The sequence below is a fragment of the Balaenoptera acutorostrata genome, chromosome 8 (genome assembly GCF_949987535.1).
Source record: "Balaenoptera acutorostrata chromosome 8, mBalAcu1.1, whole genome shotgun sequence".
In the NCBI taxonomy this organism is placed as follows: Eukaryota; Metazoa; Chordata; class Mammalia; order Artiodactyla; family Balaenopteridae; genus Balaenoptera; species Balaenoptera acutorostrata.
The window spans coordinates 98838809-98857601 of NC_080071.1; the positions used below are offsets into that span (position 1 = coordinate 98838809).

General features: G+C 42.6%; 1 protein-coding gene across 2 annotated transcripts in view; it reads right to left on the reverse strand.

Moving 5' to 3' along the window:
- NIPA1 (NIPA magnesium transporter 1) overlaps window positions 1-14608 on the reverse strand; it is a 36992-nt gene extending 22384 nt beyond the window's left edge. The window contains exons 1-2 of one of the 2 annotated variants that reach the window (XM_057551649.1): window positions 14401-14539; window positions 13753-14004 (exon numbers count right to left, since the gene is read on the reverse strand). In XM_057551649.1, coding sequence (XP_057407632.1) covers window positions 13753-13885 — 133 coding nt within the window. In that variant the 5' untranslated portion in view covers window positions 13886-14004; window positions 14401-14539. Of the gene's footprint in view, window positions 1-13752; window positions 14005-14400 lie in introns of both variants that reach the window. The other variant, XM_057551648.1, reaches the window with a different exon arrangement.
- Between the last annotated feature and the right edge of the window lie 4185 nt (window positions 14609-18793).

The window sequence follows — 18793 nt, forward strand, 5'->3', positions numbered from 1 at the left end:
GCAGCTGTGGCACCGTCGGCTGCAGTTCTGCCTCTGGGCCCCTAAACCATGCTCTGCCTCTGCTACCAGGCGCCAACAGAGAGGGCCTGACACTGGCTGTGGCTCCTGTCCCATGTCCTTCTGAGTGTGTCTGATACAAATGTGGCCCGTGATGTCCTACATATCAGAAAGCAGAGCTGAGCTGAAGAATGCCCTGCAGTGAACACTGCAGAACAATGATCAACTATTAGTACAGAATCCTTGTTCAATTTCCCAAACGTGCTAATCACACTGTGGCTATTTTAGAGCATGTCTTTTACTTACATATGGAATCTGAAAAAAAAAAAAAAAAAAAGAGAATTGTCAAAGCAATCCTGAAGAAAAAGAACTAAGCTGGAGGCATAATCCTCCCAGACTTCAGACAATACTACAAAGCTACAGTAATTAAGACAGCATGGTACTGGCACAAAAACAGACAGATCAATGGAACAGGATAGAGAGCCCAGAAATAAACCTATACACCTATGGTCAATTAATCTTCGACAAAGGAGGCAAGAATATACAACGGAGAAGACATTCTCTTCAGCAAGTGGTGTGGGGAAAGCTGGACAGCGTGACATAAATCAATGAAATTAAAACACTCCCTCACACCATGTACAAACATAAACTCAAAATGGCATAAAGACCTAAATATAAGACATGACACCATAAAACTCCTAAAAGAGAACATAGGCAAAACATTCTCTGACATAAATCGTAGTAATATTTTCTTAGATCAGACTCCCAAGGCAAAAGAAATAAAAGCAAAAATAAACAAATGGTACCTAATCAAACTTTAAAACTTTTGCACAGCAAAGGAAACCATCAACAAAACAAAAAGACAACCTATGGAATGGGAGAAAATATTTGCAAATGACACAACCAACAAGGGCTTAATTTCCAAAATATACAAACAGCTTATACAACTCAATATCAAAAAACAAACAACCCAATCAAAAAATGGGCAGAAGATCTAAATAGACATTTCTCCAAAGGAGACATACAGGTGGCCAACAGGCACATGAAGAGATGCTCAACATCGCTAATTATTAGAGAAATGCAAATCAAAACCACAATGAGGTATCGCCTCACACCTGCCAGAATGGCTATCATCAAAAACTATACAAATAATAAATACTGGAGAGGGTGTGGAGAAAAGGGAACTCTCCTACACTGTTGGTAGGGATATGAATTGGTGCAGCCACTATGGAAACCAGTAAGGAGGTTCCTTAAAGAACTAAAAATAGAGCTATCATATGATCCAGCAATCCCACTCTTGGTTATATATTGGGAAAAGATGAAAACTCTAATCTGAAAAGATACATGCAGCCTGATGTTCACAGCAGCATGATTTACAAATAACCAAGACACAGAAGCAACCTAAGTGTCTATCAACAGATGAACAGATAAAGAAGATGTGGGGTGTGTGTGTGTGTGTGTGTGTGTATACACACACACACACACACACACACACACACACAAAATGGAACATTACTCAGCCATTAAAAAGAATGAAATATTGCCATTTGTAGCAATGTGGATAGACCTAGAGAATATCATACTAAGTGAAGTTAAGTCAAAGACAAACATTATATGATATCACTTATGTGTGGACTCTAAAAATAATGCAAATGAATCTATATACAAAACAGAAACAGACTCACAGACACAGAAAACAAAATTATGGTTACCAAAGGGGAAAGGGAGGGGCAGATAAATAAGGAGTATGGGGTTAACAGATACACATTACTATATATAAAATAGAAAAGCAACAAGAATTTACTGTATAACACAGAGAACAATATTCAATATCTTGTAATAACCTATAATGGAAAATAATCTGAAAAAATACATATAAATAACTGAATCACTTTGCTGAACACCTGAAACTAATATTGCAAATCAACTATATTTCAATTAAAAAAATTTTCAACAAAACCAAATTTATAGATACAAAGAACAGATCAGTGGTCTTTCTTTATTTTATTATTGTTATATATGCTACATTTTTTATGTTACAAACCCAACAATATATTGTTGTAACTTATAATAAAGGTAACGTAAACTTTGTTATTTTATACCCTAAAGAAGCTTAGAAAACAAAGGAAATCAAGTATAGACTTACAGTAGACCTTTTCATTGTTATAAAATGTCCTTCTTGGGTTTCCCTGGTGGCGCAGTGGTTGAGAATCCGCCTGCCAATGCAGGGGATACGGGTTCGAGCCTTGGTCTGGGAAGATCCCACATACCACAGAGCAACTAAGCCCATGTGCCACAACTACTGAGCTTGCGTTCTAGAGTTCACAAGCCACAACTACTGAAGCCCGTGTGCCTAGAGCCCGTGTTCCACAACAAGAGAAGCCACAGCAATGAGAAGCCCATGCACCACAACGAGGAGTAGCCCCCGCTCTCCACAACTAGAGAAAGCCCGCGCGCAGCAACGAAGACACAATGCAGCCAAAAAAAAATGTTCTTCTTTGTCTATAGTAATAATTTTTGTCTTAAAGTCTGTTCTGTTTCATACTAGCATGGCCACTTCTGCTCTCTTTTGTGTATAAGTAAATATCCTTGCTTATTATTTAAAATAACTGTGAACACATTTCATTCTAGATCTTGAAGCTTGTTTTTATAGCAGATGCACACAATAATTTACTCAACAGCTTTTCAAAATTCCATATATAATATTCAAAAGATTTTAGGGACTCTGAGATCAAGGAATCAGTCACAGTCTTTTTTGTTGGGTGTCTATGCTGGGGGCAGGGAAAGGCCAATTCCTTTTACTGTGATGAATACAGTTTTGTTGTGAGTGCTTACGAAGTCATGGGATCACTGTTACAGCAGCAGCTAGAATGTGGGCAACACTCATGCAGTGAAAGCTTGTCCAAGGATGCCAGCACAATGGGACCCACTGAGGCTCTCCTCTTTCACTGCCATAGTTTTCCCCACACCATTAACTACCATACAGCACGTGCTTTTGATAGTTTGAAATGGACTCTGTCACTAAAATGGGGAAGAACCTGGGATACCACGTACCCAGGGATAGAGAAATAACAAGCCTTTGGTCTCCCTCCAGTCAAAGGGTACAGGTTAGTTCCAAGTGTTTTTTTTTGTTGTTTTTGTTTTTGTTTTTAATGCTATTCTTCTCTGCTTACATTCTTTTTATGTATGTATGTATGGCTTTGTTGGGTCTTCGTTTCTGTGCGAGGGCTTTCTCTAGTTGGGGCAAGTGGGGGCCACTCTTCATCGCGGTGCGCGGGCCTCTCACTATCGCGGCCTCTTGTTGCCGAGCACAGGCTCCAGACGCGCAGGCTCAGTAATTGTGGCTCACGGGCCGAGTTGCTCCGTGGCATGTGGGATCTTCCCAGACCAGGGCTCGAACCCGTGTCCCCTGCATTGGCAGGCAGATTCTCAACCACTGCGCCACCAGGGAAGCCCAGTTCCAAGTGTTTAGGGTCCTCCCACTCATACTCCCCAGGAGGAGCTTGTGTTTGCTGAAATCCAAAGGTATTGCGATCACCCTCGCCTTTTAAGCCAATATTAGGCAAAATTTTTTCTGCTTCCATGGACATTAAGTAAGTTAAGATTTTCTGTCTGGATACTTGCCCCACACCCCTAACTGTAGATCAAAGTGACACTACTCCACATGGTCACCAAGGGCTCCAGTTCAGCAATATCCCCAGTGCCCACGGAAGCACCCCATTGCTCTTCTCGCCCATCCACCTGTGCCTAGCATCCTCACTGAGCTGGCTGCCCCAGGTTCCATCCTCCTGCAGCCAGCAATTCCTAGGAGCCTGCATTCCATGTTAGCCATTGGCCCTGTCATAGATATTATTTTCTTATGTCCTAAAATGACTTGGTTTCTTCACAGTTTCACCTTCATCATTGTCCCTAAAAATCCTAAAGTTACTCACCTGACACCCTCAGGAGGCACCTGTTCAAGCCTAGGTCCATGCTCATCCTCTTTCCAGCTGATGCCTGGGACTTTTCAAGTTCTCTGGCCTTAGCAAGAACAAGGAACCTCAGAACTGTAGAACACTGGTTTTCTGTTTGTTTATTTGACTATACTCATGCCTCCTCCCCTCCACTCCTAGGTGTGGGTTGCAAAGGTAGCAATACCTAAAGCCTAGAATTTTTTTCCCCCTCATACTGGAAACCTTGGATGCTAACTGAGAGTTGAACGGTTGTTTACAACAGCTGAACTACAAGACAAAGAAGTGTTGTGCAAATACAAAAGAGACTTGTCAGGATGATAATATCAATTGGCATTGATGTTGTCCAACCATGGACTCGTGGCTTTTAAAACCTTCCATTTGGGTTTAAATGTGTATCAGAAATGTCCTTAAAATATGACTTTCTAGCACAAAAATACAGGCAGTCGTCTAGTTTATTTCCTTTCTGATTATACCACAGCAAAACTGCTTCCACTCGTGTGTGCTCCGGACAGCAACAGCAGAGCTGCTCCTATCAGCAAAGCAAGAGTGGATCACTAAGTCCTTTATGAATTAATTAACTTGAAAATGTGTAAAACTTTAAAAACTTAAAGTTAACTTTAAAAAATGTGTAAAAAGATACTACATAGTTTTTACAGAGTTCTTAAAAAAGGACTATCAAGAAAATTTCTTTCCTGACACCAACACAGCTAGATGAGGGCATTAATTCGACTCAATTTGAGCACTTGGTATTCACCAATTTATGAGTGGATTTAGTACTTGAAGTTCTTTTGTATGTTGGTTACTAGATATGCAGAACTTATTTTCCTAAAGAAATAGTTGGGCAATCTTGAAAAAGAAGAACAAAACTGTATGACTTATACTATCTGATTTTAAGATTATAAAACTACATAATCAATACAGACTGGCATAAGGATAGACATATACAATAAAACAGAAAAGAGTTCATAAATAGACTCACACATGTACAGTCAGATCATGGACTAAAGCAACAGTATAATTCAATAGGGAAATTTCCTCAACAAATGATGCTGAACCAAATGGATACCAGTAGGGAAAATACTGAACCTTGATTCATACTTCACTCATATACAAAAATTAACTCAAGATGGCTTACAGACCTAAAGGTAAAAGCTAAAGCTATAAAATTCCTAGAGGAAAACACATGAGGATGCCATTGTGACCTGAGGAGAAACAAAGATTTTTTTTTTGGCAGAAATCAAAAAGTACTAACCACACAGAAGGAAAAAAATGATAAGTTAGACTTCATCAAAATTAAAAATTTCTGCTCTTCAAGAGGAAACATTAAGAAAATGAAAAGACAAGCCTCAGAGAAAATATTTTCAATTCCTAAATCTGCCAAAGGACTTGTATCCAGATTATACATACATGTTATGTATAATGCACACTATCAATAATAAAAAGATACAATCCAGTAAAATACAGGCAAAAGTCTTGAAAAGACACCTCAAAAAGAGTGTATACAAATGGCCAATAAACTCATCAAAAGATGCTCAATATCATTAGGTATCAGGGGAATGCAAATTAAAATCACAATGAGATTCCACTGTACACTCATCAGAATGGCTAAAATTAAACAGGTGACAACACCAAATGTTGGAGAGAATGTGGAGCACCTGGAACTCTCATTCATTGTTGATGGGAGGGTAAAATGGTACAACTGTAGTTAGAAAATGTTCAGCAGTTCTTAACATTTAATTATATACCTACTCCATGATCCAGCAGTACATGATCCAGCAATGCTCCAAGGTATTTACCCCGAAGATATGAATACTTTAAGTCAAAAAAGAATTATGTAAGAATTGTCATTGCAGCTTTCCTCAAACAGCAAAAATTTGGAAACAACCAAATTTTCAGAATAGATAAGCAAATTGTGGTATATTCAAACAATGGAACACTACTTAGCAATATAAGTACGACTGATACACATATCACGATGAATATGCAAACCATGATGAAGGAAAGAAAGAAGAGTAGACATAAGAGAATACATACTGTATTCATGATTCCATTTATACAGTTTTTTTTGTTTTTGTTTTTTTTTAATTAATTAATTAATTTATTTTTGGCTGTGTTGGGTCTCCATTTCTGTGCGAGGGCTTTCTCTAGTTGCGGCAAGCGGGGGCCACTCTTCATCACGGTGCACGGGCCTTTCACTGTCGTGGCCTCTCTTGTTGAGGAGCACAGGCTCCAGACGCGCAGGCTCAGTAGTTGTGGCTCACGGGCTTAGTTGCTCCGCGGCATGTGGGATCCTCCCAGACCAGGCCTCGAACCCGGCAGGCAGACTCCCAACCACTGTGTCACCAGGGAAGCCCCATGATTCCATTTATATGAAGTTCAAGAACAGGCAAAACTAATTCAATCTATGCAGATGGATACTAGAGGAGCAGACCCTCTGGTGTAGGGAGGACAGAATGAAAAAGAACACTAGAGAACTTTCTAGGGTGACAGCAATAATCAATTTCTTTACGGGGTGTTGGTTACAGAGGTATATTTATTTGTCAAAACTCACCAAACTGGGACTTTCCCAGTGGTCCAGTGGTAAAGAACCTGCCTCCCAAGGCCACGGACGCGGGTTCAATCCCTGGTCAGGGAACTAAGATCCCACATGCCGTGGGGCAACTAAGCCCTCACGCCACAGCTACTGAGCCGGCGCACCTCAACTAGAGAGCCTGCGTGACGCAAACTACAGAGCCCACGTGCTCTGGAGCCTGTGCGCCATAACTAGAGAGAGAAAACCCTCACGCCACAACTAAAGAGAAGCCCACGCACCGCAACGAAGATCTGGCGTGTGGCAACTAAGACCTGACGCAGCCAAAATAAATAAATAATAAAATAAATAAATAAAAAAGAATATTTTTTTAAAAAAATCATTCTTGTAAAAAAAAAAAAAAACTCAGCAAACTGACCCTTAAGGTCTACGCAGCTGACTATATATAATTATACTCCAATATTTAAAAAGAAAAAATAGTTTATAAACAATAGCTAAACTTCTAGGTTAGCCCACACAATGCTGACCATAATGCAATAACCACTGTGACAGTTTCTCACAGTTTCTGTGGGAAATGACATTCGATGTTTCACAGGGAATAAGTCCAGTATATATTAACACATACTCCCTCCAGGGAAGCTCTCTATCAAATGTTTACTGGAAGCATCACGTTCCTTGGTGAATACAAAGACTTATAAAGACTCCCAAGGCATGGTATCTGCCCTTGAAAAGTGCTCTCTTCCTCCTCACCTTTACTACAGCATTTTCCCTCTCCCTTTCTCTGAAACCAGGGCTGCCCCCACTCACCCTGAGTACAGAGAAGCCAAAGTGGCCAATTCCTGTCTCCACGACAGGTAGATGTCAGGCATTTATACCTGTACTGTCAGGTTCTGTTGATGTGAACAGAACAATCTAAGAAAATGAACTCTCAGTCATGACTCTTACACTCACACGTACTATACTATATACACACATACACACAGTTTATTGAAACATCACCACTTTTAAAACTCTATTTTGAGGGAGCTATCCAAACATTCATATGCAAAGATATTCAATATAACATATTATACTAGCAAAGAAACTGGAAACACTCATGTCCTACAAAAGGAGAATGGTAACATTCATGCAGCCACTGAATATTTTTTCAAAGGATGGGGATGACAGACTGGGGATGACAGACTGAGAGCAACCACAGGACATAAACTGGCACACAGTTTTCAAAGTACATGATGAAGAGGTGTACCACCCAACAGCAATGTATGGATCAAAACTGGATCCTGATTCTAAAAGACAAACTGGGAAAAACTGATGAGATAATCACAGAAATTTGAACACTGACCAGGTATGTGAGAATATTAAAGAGTTATTGTTAATTTTTAGGTGCAATAAAGGTATTACAGTTATGTTTAACAAGGAGATACTCACTGAAATACATAGATGAGATGGTATTCTGCCTGGAATTTGTGTCAATTCCACTGGGGTGGGGGCAGAGGAGGGGCACTGGGGTATAAATGAAATGAGATTGGCTCAGACTAATGATTGTTGAAGCTGGGGGATAGGTATATGGGGGTCTATTACACTATTTTCTCTATGTATATGTTTGACATTTTCCATAGTAAAAAGGTTTTTTTTAAGATTTTAAAGATATATATAATTTTTTTGGAATGTTTGATAGGTGGTGTTTATTTTATTATTCTCTATACCCTACATACGTGTTATATATATTTTGCACACAGGATTTATTCATTAAAATTCAATTTTGAAATACAAGTATTGAATGTGACGAGGAAGAAATACACCCTAATTTTAACAGTACTTACCTGAAGGTGAGGAGATGAATGCTTTTTATTTTCCTATTCGTAATTGTATGTACTTCCCAGATTTTAAACAATGACCATATTTCTATAAGCAAGAAGAAGATGCTCTTTTAAAAGCATGACTATGCCCAGGTTCTGGGAATTCATGATATACTCCGCTGAGTAATCATATCATACCAAAGAGCTCCGACTGGGCACGAACATGCAAGGTAAACCCTCTGCCTGCCCACCCTCCCTGGCTGACCCAGGCAATATCTAAGAGGGGTCAGTTTCCCGTCACAGGTTCCTGGCCCGGAAACATTAGGGAGTGTGGGATGGAGCATATTCTTCTTGAAAAGTGGTCTTTTTTAGCCGCTCATAGCTACATTTTTTTTTAAAAAAAGGACTGGTTGGCTACTCATTGAGGACTTTAAGGGCTGGAAATACAAATTACATTATATTTTATACTATTTATGTATAAACATTTTCGAAGAAAAAAATATACTCTGTCCAACAGAAATTCATTAAGACCAAAGGGTATTTCATGTAGGAATTTTTATTAGTGATCTAGTCCCACATTTGTCACATGAAAATGATAAGAAATTCTTATTTGCCTTAATGTTTCAGGGTATTATTTATACTTAGTGTTAGGGGTATTATTATATTTATTTATAATAAACCAGTATCCGAGTACCAGCTTTTTCCACATAGACTGTGAAGCCCCTCATCAGAAAAGTCTTATCTATAGGTGAATTTCTGTATCTTCCCCCTTACCTTTCCCACAGGGAGCAGGAGAGAGAAACCACCTTCAAAGTCAGCCCAAGCTAGGTTCAAATCCTGGTGCCACCAGACCTGTATCGGGTGCATGCCTCAACTTCCTCTCCTGTATCACACCTCCTGGGATCCATGTCCCTAGGCCATCCCCTCCCACACTGAACCTGGGTCGGCCCTGAGTACACCAACAGAATGTGGCAGAAGTGGTACTGCAAGACCTCCAAGGCTAGGTCACAAGGATCCATTCGGCTCTCACCTTAGTCTTTGGAAGGTTTGGTCTAGGGGAAGCTATCCACCATGTAAGGGGTCTGACTTCCCTGAGACCACTATGGTGTAAGGAAGCCCAAGGTGGCCACGTGTGAAGAGACTACATGGAGGGATGGAAAAAGGTGGTGGGTGAGCGGGGGGAGGTGGCTCAGGAACCACCTCGCTGTCTCAGCTATCCCAGACAAGGGATGAAGAAGGCATCTCAGATGGCTCTAGCCCCAGCCACCATCTGACTGCAACCCCCTGGAGACCCCAAGGAAGCGGGGCCCATCTGAGTCCAGTCAGCCCACGGAACATGACCGATGCATGAGTCAGGGACATCGTAAGTCTTCCGTAAGTAGCAGCCTTCTTTATCTTCTCTTCTCATGGAAATACTATCAAGTAAACCAGATGTGTACAGGCTGTGGAGCCATTCAAATGCTCTTAACACTCGCCCTATTCTCACCATGTTCCTTATCAACGATCTCCCCTTGGAGCTAGATAGATAACAGGGTTACAGATTTTCAGATCTAGCAGTAACTCTGGATTCTGTTACTTAGTGGAGGCCCCAGGTAAATGAGGTCAGCTCTGAATAATTGGAAGAAAGCTCAGAAATAAAATACGAGGTTTGGTTTTACCCTCTTCACTCCAGGGTTACTCATGGCCAATTAGATAGCATTACTGAATGTCCACCACATGCCTCCCAGTGGACAGGACATGTGCCCTGCCTTGAAGAGCCAGGATCCAGGGGGAGCACAGACAAGGGAACAAGCCATCATACCACAGGTTTCAGGGGCAGGAAGGGGCTGAGGACAGGCACCAAGAAGACACACGGCAGGAGAGGAAGCTGACCTCATCTGTCAGGGTCTGGAGGGTTTACAGAAGCTGGAGAAACTAACCACAGAGTCAAAGGGCTGCAGGGGTGAAGATAACATGTGTCTGTCTCAGCTCTGGGTTTGGGGGTACACGCACCTAGGTGTGTGCCTGGGAATGGCAAGAGAGGCAAGGAGAAAACGTGCACATTCCATGACCAGAGAGCACATGCCCTTCAAAGTCAGTACAGAAGGCTTGAGACTAGCAGGCGGGATGCTTGGATCCCAGTTTCCACTCTCACAGGACAACTCACTCACCTCCGAGCTCTTAACCGTGTGACTACACCACTAGGCTGTACTCCTCTCAGGAAGGAGACTACGAAATCTAAAAGGGACTTTTTTTATGGTGGTAAAATATATATAATATTTAGCATTTTAACCTTTTCTTTTTTTAGAGCTCCTGACTTATTTATTTATTTTTTATTGTTTTGGCTGTGTTGGGTCTTCGTCTCTATGCGAGGGCTTTCTCTAGTTGCGGCAAGAGGGGACCACTCTTCATCGCGGTGCGCGGGCTTTTCACTGTCGCGGCTTCTCTTGTTGCGGAGCACAGGCTCCAGACGCGCAGGCTCAGTAGTTGTGGCTCACGGGCCTAGTTGCTCCGTGGCATGTGGGATCTTCCCAGACCAGGGCTCGAACCCGTGTCCCCTGCATTGGCAGGCAGATTCTCAACCACTGCGCCACCAGGGAAGCCCTTAACCATTTTTAAGTGTACAGTTCCATGGCGTCAAGTACATTCACCTTGTTGTGCAATCATCACCACCAACCATCTCCAGAACTATCCCATCCTCCAAAACAGACACTCTGTGCCCATCCCCCCTCCTCACAGCCCCCTGCAACACCATTCTACTTTCTGTCTCTGTGAATTTGACTATTCTAGGTACCTCATACGAGTGGAATCATACAAGGTTTGTCCTTTTGTGACTGGTTTATTTCCCTTAGCATCATGTCCTCAAGGCTCATCCATGTTGTAGCATGTGTCAGGATTTCCTTCCTTTTTAAGACTAAATAATATTCCTCTGAACGTATATACCACAATTTGTTCCACATTTTCTCTACTGTGAATACTGCTGCTATGAACATGGGTGTGCAAATATCTGTTCAAGTCCCTGCTTTCATTTCTTCTGGATATATATACTCAGAAGTGGAATTGCTGGGTCATATGGTAGTTCTACATTTAATTTTTTGAAGAACCTCCCTACTGTTTTTCATAGCAGCTGCACCATTTTACATTCCCACCAACAGGGCACAAGGGTTCCAATTTCTCAACATCCTCACCAATCCTTGTTATTTTCTGCTTTTTTTTTTTTTTTTAAACAATAGCCATCCTAATGTGTGTTAGGTGGTATCTCCCAGTTTTGATGAAAGGGATTTTAAAAAGATCGTGGTTCTTCCTGGCCTAGGACATTCTACATAGAGTTACTCATCTATGCAATTCTATGACTTTCCTGAGGTCTCCACAATGTCTGTCTGAGGGCAGGACATCATCCCCCCCAGTTAAGAGGCTCCCAGGCCATCCTCACCTATCCACCAGCACAAAATTCTAATGTTGCAACTGGCTTTCAACAAGTTATCTTCAGACTTGATGGTTACCTTGTTTCTCTCTTCTAAGCTCTGCTTCAAGTGGGCTCTAACACTAAACATACTATCAATGACCTGTGGCCCCAGGTGTCCCCTGCCCTCTTCCCATCAGGGTCTATCAAAGCCACACCAGGAGTGAGGCAGTTCACCTTGAGCCTGTGTTGTGGATGGTGCTCCTAGCCTATCCATTCCGTTTCATGAAAGATATTCCATTCATTGGGAAGGTACTTTCAAGAGTGAGTGAAAGCTGGTAACAGAGAAAGCTGCACCCCAACTCCTCCCCCACAAAGGAAGGTCTGTGACCAGAACCTGGCTCTCCTGAAGCTGAGACTTGAAAGAAATGCTGGTGCATGGCAATGCAATAAAGCTGAAACTTTCAGCGAGACAGCTTTTTACAGTGTAAGACCATCAGGTCTCCCTTAGCACAAGAACTTGACTCCCCAGTTTTTAGCCACCTTCTCTTCCCTCCCATCTCCCCCATTTCAGTCATTTCACAACGGCCAACTATGTTGCTCATTAGCAGAGGTAGAAAAAGGTTTCAGGGGGAGTAGATGCTAAAACTACGCATCCTCAATACCTACAACAGTGCCTGGCACATAATAAGAGTTTTGTGAATGTCTGTTGAGCAAATCAAAACTAAATTTATCAAAACAAGACTATATGTCTGTCTTCCACCATTATGAGCAAGCCAGCTAGCTTGAATTAGTAGTGGTGGGTAGTAACTGGAGAAGTATGAAATCGGCAAATATCACATTTCCACTCATTTATTTAAGGGCATAGTACGCAGGTATAAATAAAAGCATGAATAATTTTTTTTTTCAGGTTGCTGTGTTTATTTTCTTAGTCCCTAATTCCCTTGAACACATAAGCTGAGCTGAAATAACATATTTAGTTTTACTCAATAATTATTGTTTTCTGTTAACTGAAGTCTATATTCAGGTTTCCTTAGATTTTACCTTATGTCTTATGGCCATGTGTCCTCAGGCTCCTCCTGGCTGCGACAGTCTGTCAGACTTTACGACCTTGACAGGAGGACTGGTCAGGTACTTTGCAGGCTGTTCCTGAATTCAGGTTTGTGTGATGTTTTTCTCATGGTTAGACTGGGGTCATGGGTTCTGGAGATCATGTACCTATCCTATCAAGGGCACGTGTGTTGTTTATTTCTGAATCATGACGAACATGTCACCCACCCCTGGAGCCCCTCAAACTGACAGGTGCTCCCTGAAAAGTGTGCTACTGCCAGACGTCCATTTATTACCTTAGAGATACATCTGCATCCTAGGGAAACCACGCTTGGTTTTATTTAGATTTTATGTACAGACTGCAACGTTTTCACTTCGAAGTTGAATTCTTTAACAAATATCTATGATTTTATATTTTCACTCGAGATTGTAGGCCCCTTTATCTCTTTCCTCAATTCACTCCTGGCTGATCATCCAGGGCACTGAAGAGAGTTTCACTTGCATTATAGAATCTGAACTATTAAATAAGTTTACTTATTCTTAAACCCATGACCTGGCGGTTTCCTCCTTCCCAGAGAGCTCCTAACACTATTCTTGTAGAACAACCACAAGACTCTCTCAGTCCTTCTGGACACGTTCATTTTCAGTCTCAAAGCATGCTACATCTTGCATTCAGTAAACTGTCTCAGGCCTCTCTTAGCACAGAAGAACACTGGCAAAGAACTCTGCTACATCTTACACTTTCCACATTGATAAGCAGTGGTGTTTGGTGGCTTATCCACCCAAGGAATACTCAGTTGGCCCATTTTTGGTGGTTTTAATCTTCCTTGAGTGTTCTTCACAATGAAGATCACTTGTAGTCAGATGGGTCAAATCTAAACCAGAGATGGTTCAATCAAGGACCCCAGGAACAGAAGCCACAGGAAAGGTCAGACCTCTCGCTCGACCCTGAGAGCGAGCGCCTCCTTGGCCCGCAGGTCCCACCTAGCACACAGCTCTTACTTCTGCCGAGCACACAGCTGCCTAGCACACAGCTCTTACTTCTGCACTGGCGTGGCCACTGCAGGGGGCGAGAAGTCAGCAGGTCCTGCCCTCCAAGTGCACCCCAGGCTGGAGTCACAGCAAAGGCGGGAGGCCCGTCGCTCCTTCTGAGCAGGCACTGGGCTCCGACCATTCGGGGGATACTGCAAACAGGAAGCTTTCCCTAGCAGCCGGTGGGTGCGGGTGACAGGGACGCCTGGGCGCCAACCAGAGGGCAGGTCGGTGGGCTGCACGGCTGCAAAGCGATTGGGTCTGGGAGGGAGGAAAGAAGTCAGCTGGAGAAACCTTATAAAACTGAAGAAGGCTTCGCCAGCGCTGGGAAGGGAGAGAAACCGTGGCGGCGACACAACTACCACCGCTCAGGGAGCACCGGCTAATTCCCAGGCCGCCTCCGGAGCTGCTGGAGGACCAGGCTTGGCCGCGGCGGCGGCGCTTCTGGCGCACAGGACCGCGTCCGCGCCTGTGCTGCGGATGGTCTAGGGGCCTCGCGCCCGCGCAGCTGGCCCTCCGAGGTGCCCCGCCCCGTCTCCGGACCCCACTCCGGCGACGACCGGAACACACCCCCGCGGCTGCTCCCCTCCCCACGGCCGGCGGCTGCTCCCTCCACGCCCCCGCCCCCACCCCGAGCAGGGCCGCGGCCCGCCCTACCTCGCCGCTTGGCGCGCACGATGCCCTTCTTCTGCAGCACGAAGGTGGACCCGTTCACCAGGCTCGACACCACGGCCACGCCCAGGCCGAGCGACACGGCGGCGGGGCTCGGGCTGCGCGCCCCCTCCCCGGCCGCCGCCGCCGCTGCAGTCGCTGCAGTCCCCATTCCGCCCGCGCCCGCCCTCCGCGCCTGCGCGCTCGCCCGCCGGGCCTGGAGGCGGGGGCCGGCTCCGCCGCCCAGAGCCACTGGGGTACGGGGGACCGGGGCTCGGCAGGGGCGGGGTGGAGCCCGGGCTCCGGGAGGGGGTGAGAGGGGGGAGGAGGGGGAGGAGCGCGTTAGGAGAGGCGGCGGCGGCGAGGAGTGGGGTGAGGTGGCAGGTGGGTGGGCGCAGAGGCCGAGCTTCAGACTTGGCCATGCAAATGCAGGACCCCCAGTTAAGTTTGCCTCTCAGGTAAACAGGTAGGTTTTAGTGGGCGTCCCATGCGGTATTTAGGACTGGAAGAGCGCCAGCAAGACGCAGCCTTCGCTGGGATCATGGTCCCTCACAAAGCTGTTCGGGGGTCCGCAGAGAGCCGCCCCTGGGGCCTGAAACCGACAAGTCAGCTGTGCAAACTCGAATGGGACCGCTGAGGAAAGGGAAGTCATGTGTCTCCGCACTGGAGCAGTGAGCTCGTGATCGCACCGTCCAATTTACTGATTTATTTTTAGTAAAATATACCAAAATTACAGAAAACATGGGACAATATTTTAAAATTACTCAATCCCACAACCCTAGCCGAATAGTTACTGTTTTCCCACCTAAAGTACAATTGCAATGACAATATACAAAATATCCTTTTTACTTAATATGTCATAATCAGTTTTTACGTTGCTACCTAATGATTATTTTAATGACGGTATAATTTCTCGTGAAGTTAATTACCGTAATTTGTCTAACTGTTCAGCTGTCGTTGGTTGTTAGGTTGCTCCCAGTTTTTTTTTTTTTTTCTATTATAAGTGATGCCATGATGAACGTCTTCGTAAATTTTGAAAAAACTAAAGAGTATCAACCTATACCTATATGCATCACTGTTTGTGAAGCAATATAAAATCAAATACTATTTCTGTATGAAAACTTTTATGCTGAATGAATCTAGTCCTTTGCTTATTCTTTTTTTGTTGCAGTAGCATATATATAACAAAACTTGCCATTTTAGCCATTTTTAAATGTACAATTCAGTGGCATTAATTACATTAACAGTGTTGTGCAACCCTCACCACTGTCTATTTCCAAAACTATTCCATCACTCCAAACAGAAACTCTATACCCATAAAGCAGTTATCTCCCATTTCTCCTCTCCCCTAGTCTCTGCTAATCACTAACCTACTTTCTGCCTCTATGAATTTGCCTATTCTAGATATTTCATATAAGTGAAATGTACAATATTTGTCCTTCTGTGACTGGCTCATGTCACTTAGTATAATGTTTTCAAGCTTCATCCATATTGTAGCGTATGTCAGAACATCATTCCTTTTTATGGCTCAGTAATGTTCCATTGTATGTAAATATAGTAGTTCCCTTTATGCAAGGTTTCACTTTCCTTGTTTTCAGTTACCCAAAGTCAACGTGGTCCAAAAATGTTAATAGAAAATTCCAGCAATAAGCAATTCATAAAATTTAAATGGCATGATGTTCTGAGTAGTATGATGAAATCTCATTCCATCCTGCCCCGGACATGAATCATCACTTTGCCCATTGTATACCATCCATTTAGTCACTTAGTAGCAACTCAGTTATCACATCGACTACTGGGTATCGCAGGGCTTGTGTTCATGCAACCCTTATTTTACTTAATAACAGCCCCAAAGCACAAGAGTAGTGATGCTGACAATTTGGATATGCCAAAGAGAAGCTGTAAAATGCTTCCTTTAAGTGAAAAGGTGAAAGTTTTGAACTTAATAAGGAAAGGAAAGAAAAAAATTGTATTCTGAGGTCAATAAGATCTACACTTAGAATCTTCTATCCATAAATTGTGAAGAAGGAAAAAGAAATTTGTGCAAGTTTCGCTGTCACACCTCAAACTGGAAAAGTTATGGCCACAGTGCATGATAAGTGCTTAGTTAAGATGAAAGAGTCATTACATTTGTACAATAAGATATTTAGAGAGAGAGAGACTACATTCACATAACTTTTATTACAGTATATTGTCATAATTATTCTATTTTATCAGTGTTGTTATTAATCTCTCACTGTGCCTAATTTACAAATTAAACATTATCATAGGTATGTATGTACATCTGTATGTATAGGAAAAAACATAGTATATATAGAGTTCAGTACTATTTGAGGTTTCAGGCAACCACTGGAGCTCTTGGAGGGTATAGCCTGCAGATAAAGGGGGACTACTGTACGACATTTTTTTTCTTAAAACAACTTTATTGGAGTATAACTGCTTTACAATGTTGTGTTAGTTTCTGCTGTAGCACAAAAAGAATCAGCTATATGTATACATATATCCCCATATCCCCTCCCTCTTGCACCTCCCTCCCACCCTCCATATCCCACCCCTCTACGTGATCACAAAGCACCAAGCTGATCTCCCTGTGCTAGGTAACTACTTCCCACTAGCTATCTATTTTACATTTGCCAGTGTATATATGTCAGTGTTACTCTCTGACTTCGTCCCTGCTTACCCTTCCCCCTCCCCGTGTCCTCAAGTCCATTCTCTACATCTGCATCTTTATTCCTGTCCTGCCCCTAGGTTCATCACAACCATTTTGTTTTTTTAGATTCCATATATATGTGTTAGCATATGGTATTTGTTTTTCTCTTTCTGACTTACTTCACTCTGTATGACAGACTCTAGGTCCATCCACCTCACTGCAAATAACTCAATTTCATTTCTTTTCATGGCTGAGTATTATTCCACTGTATATATGTGCCACATCTTCTCTTTTTTTTTTAAAACATCTTTATTGAAGTATAATTGCTTCACAATGGTGTGTTAGTTTCTGCTTTATAACAAAGTGAATCAGCTACAGATATACACCCGTTCCCATATCTCCTCCCTCCCGCATCTCCCTCCCTCCCACCCTCCCCATCCCACCCCCCCAGGCGGTCACAAAGCACCGTGCTGATCTCCCTGTGCTATGCGGCTGCTTCCCACTAGCTATCTATTTTACATTTGGTAGTGTATATATGTCCATGACACTCTCTCATCCTGTCATATCTCACCCCTCCCCCTCCCCATATCCTCAAGTCCATTCTCTAGTAGGTCTGTGTCTTTATTCCCGTCTTGCCACTAGGTTCTTCATGACCTTTTTTTTTTTTTTCCTTAGATTCCATATATATGTGTTAACATACTGTATTCGTTTTTCTCTTTCTGACTTACTTCACTCTGTATGACAGACTCTAACTCCATCCACCTCATTACAAATACCTCCATTTCATTTCTTTTTATGGCTGAGTAATATTCCATTGTATATATGTGCCACATCTTCTTTATCCATTCATCCGATGATGGACACTTAGGTTGCTTCCATGTCCCGGCTATTGTAAATAGAGCTGCAATGAACATTTTGGTACATGACTCTTTTTGAATTATGGTTTTCTCAGGGTATATGCCCAGTAGTGGGATTGCTGGGTCATATGGTAATTCTATTTTTAGTTTTTTAAGGAACCTCCATACTGTTCTCCATAGTGGCTATATCAGTTTACATTCCCACCAACAGTGCAAGAGGGTTCCCTTTTCTCCACACCCTCTCCAGCTTTTATTGTTTCTAGATTTTTTGATGATGGCCATTCTGCCCAGTGTGAGGTGATATTTCATTGTGGTTTTTGTTTGCATTTCTCTACTAATTAGTGATGTTGAGCATCCTTTCATGTGTTTGTTGGCAATCTGTATATCTTCTTTTGGAGAAATGTCTATTTAGGTCTTCTGCCCATTTTTGGATTGGGTTGTTTGTTTTTTTAATATTAAGCTGCGTGAGCTGCTTGTATATTTTGGAGATTAATCCTTTGTCCGTTGATTCATTTGCAAATATTTTCTCCCATTCTGAGGGTTGTCTTTTGGTCTTGTTTATGGTTTCCTTTGCTGTGCAAAAGCTTTTAAGTTTCATTAGGTCCCATTTGTTTATTTTTGTTTTTATTTCCATTTCTCTAGGATTTGGGTCAAAAAGGATCTTGCTGTGATTTATGTCATAGAGTGTTCTGCCTATGTTTTCCTCTAAGAGTTTTATAGTGTCTGGCCTTACATTTAGGTCTTTAATCCATTTTGAGTTTATTTTTGTGTATGGTGTTAGGAAGTGTTCTAATTTCATTCTTTACATGTAGCTGTCCAGTTTTCTCAGCACCACTTATTGAAGAGGCTGTCTTTTCTCCATTGTATATTCTTGCCTCCTTTGTCAAACATA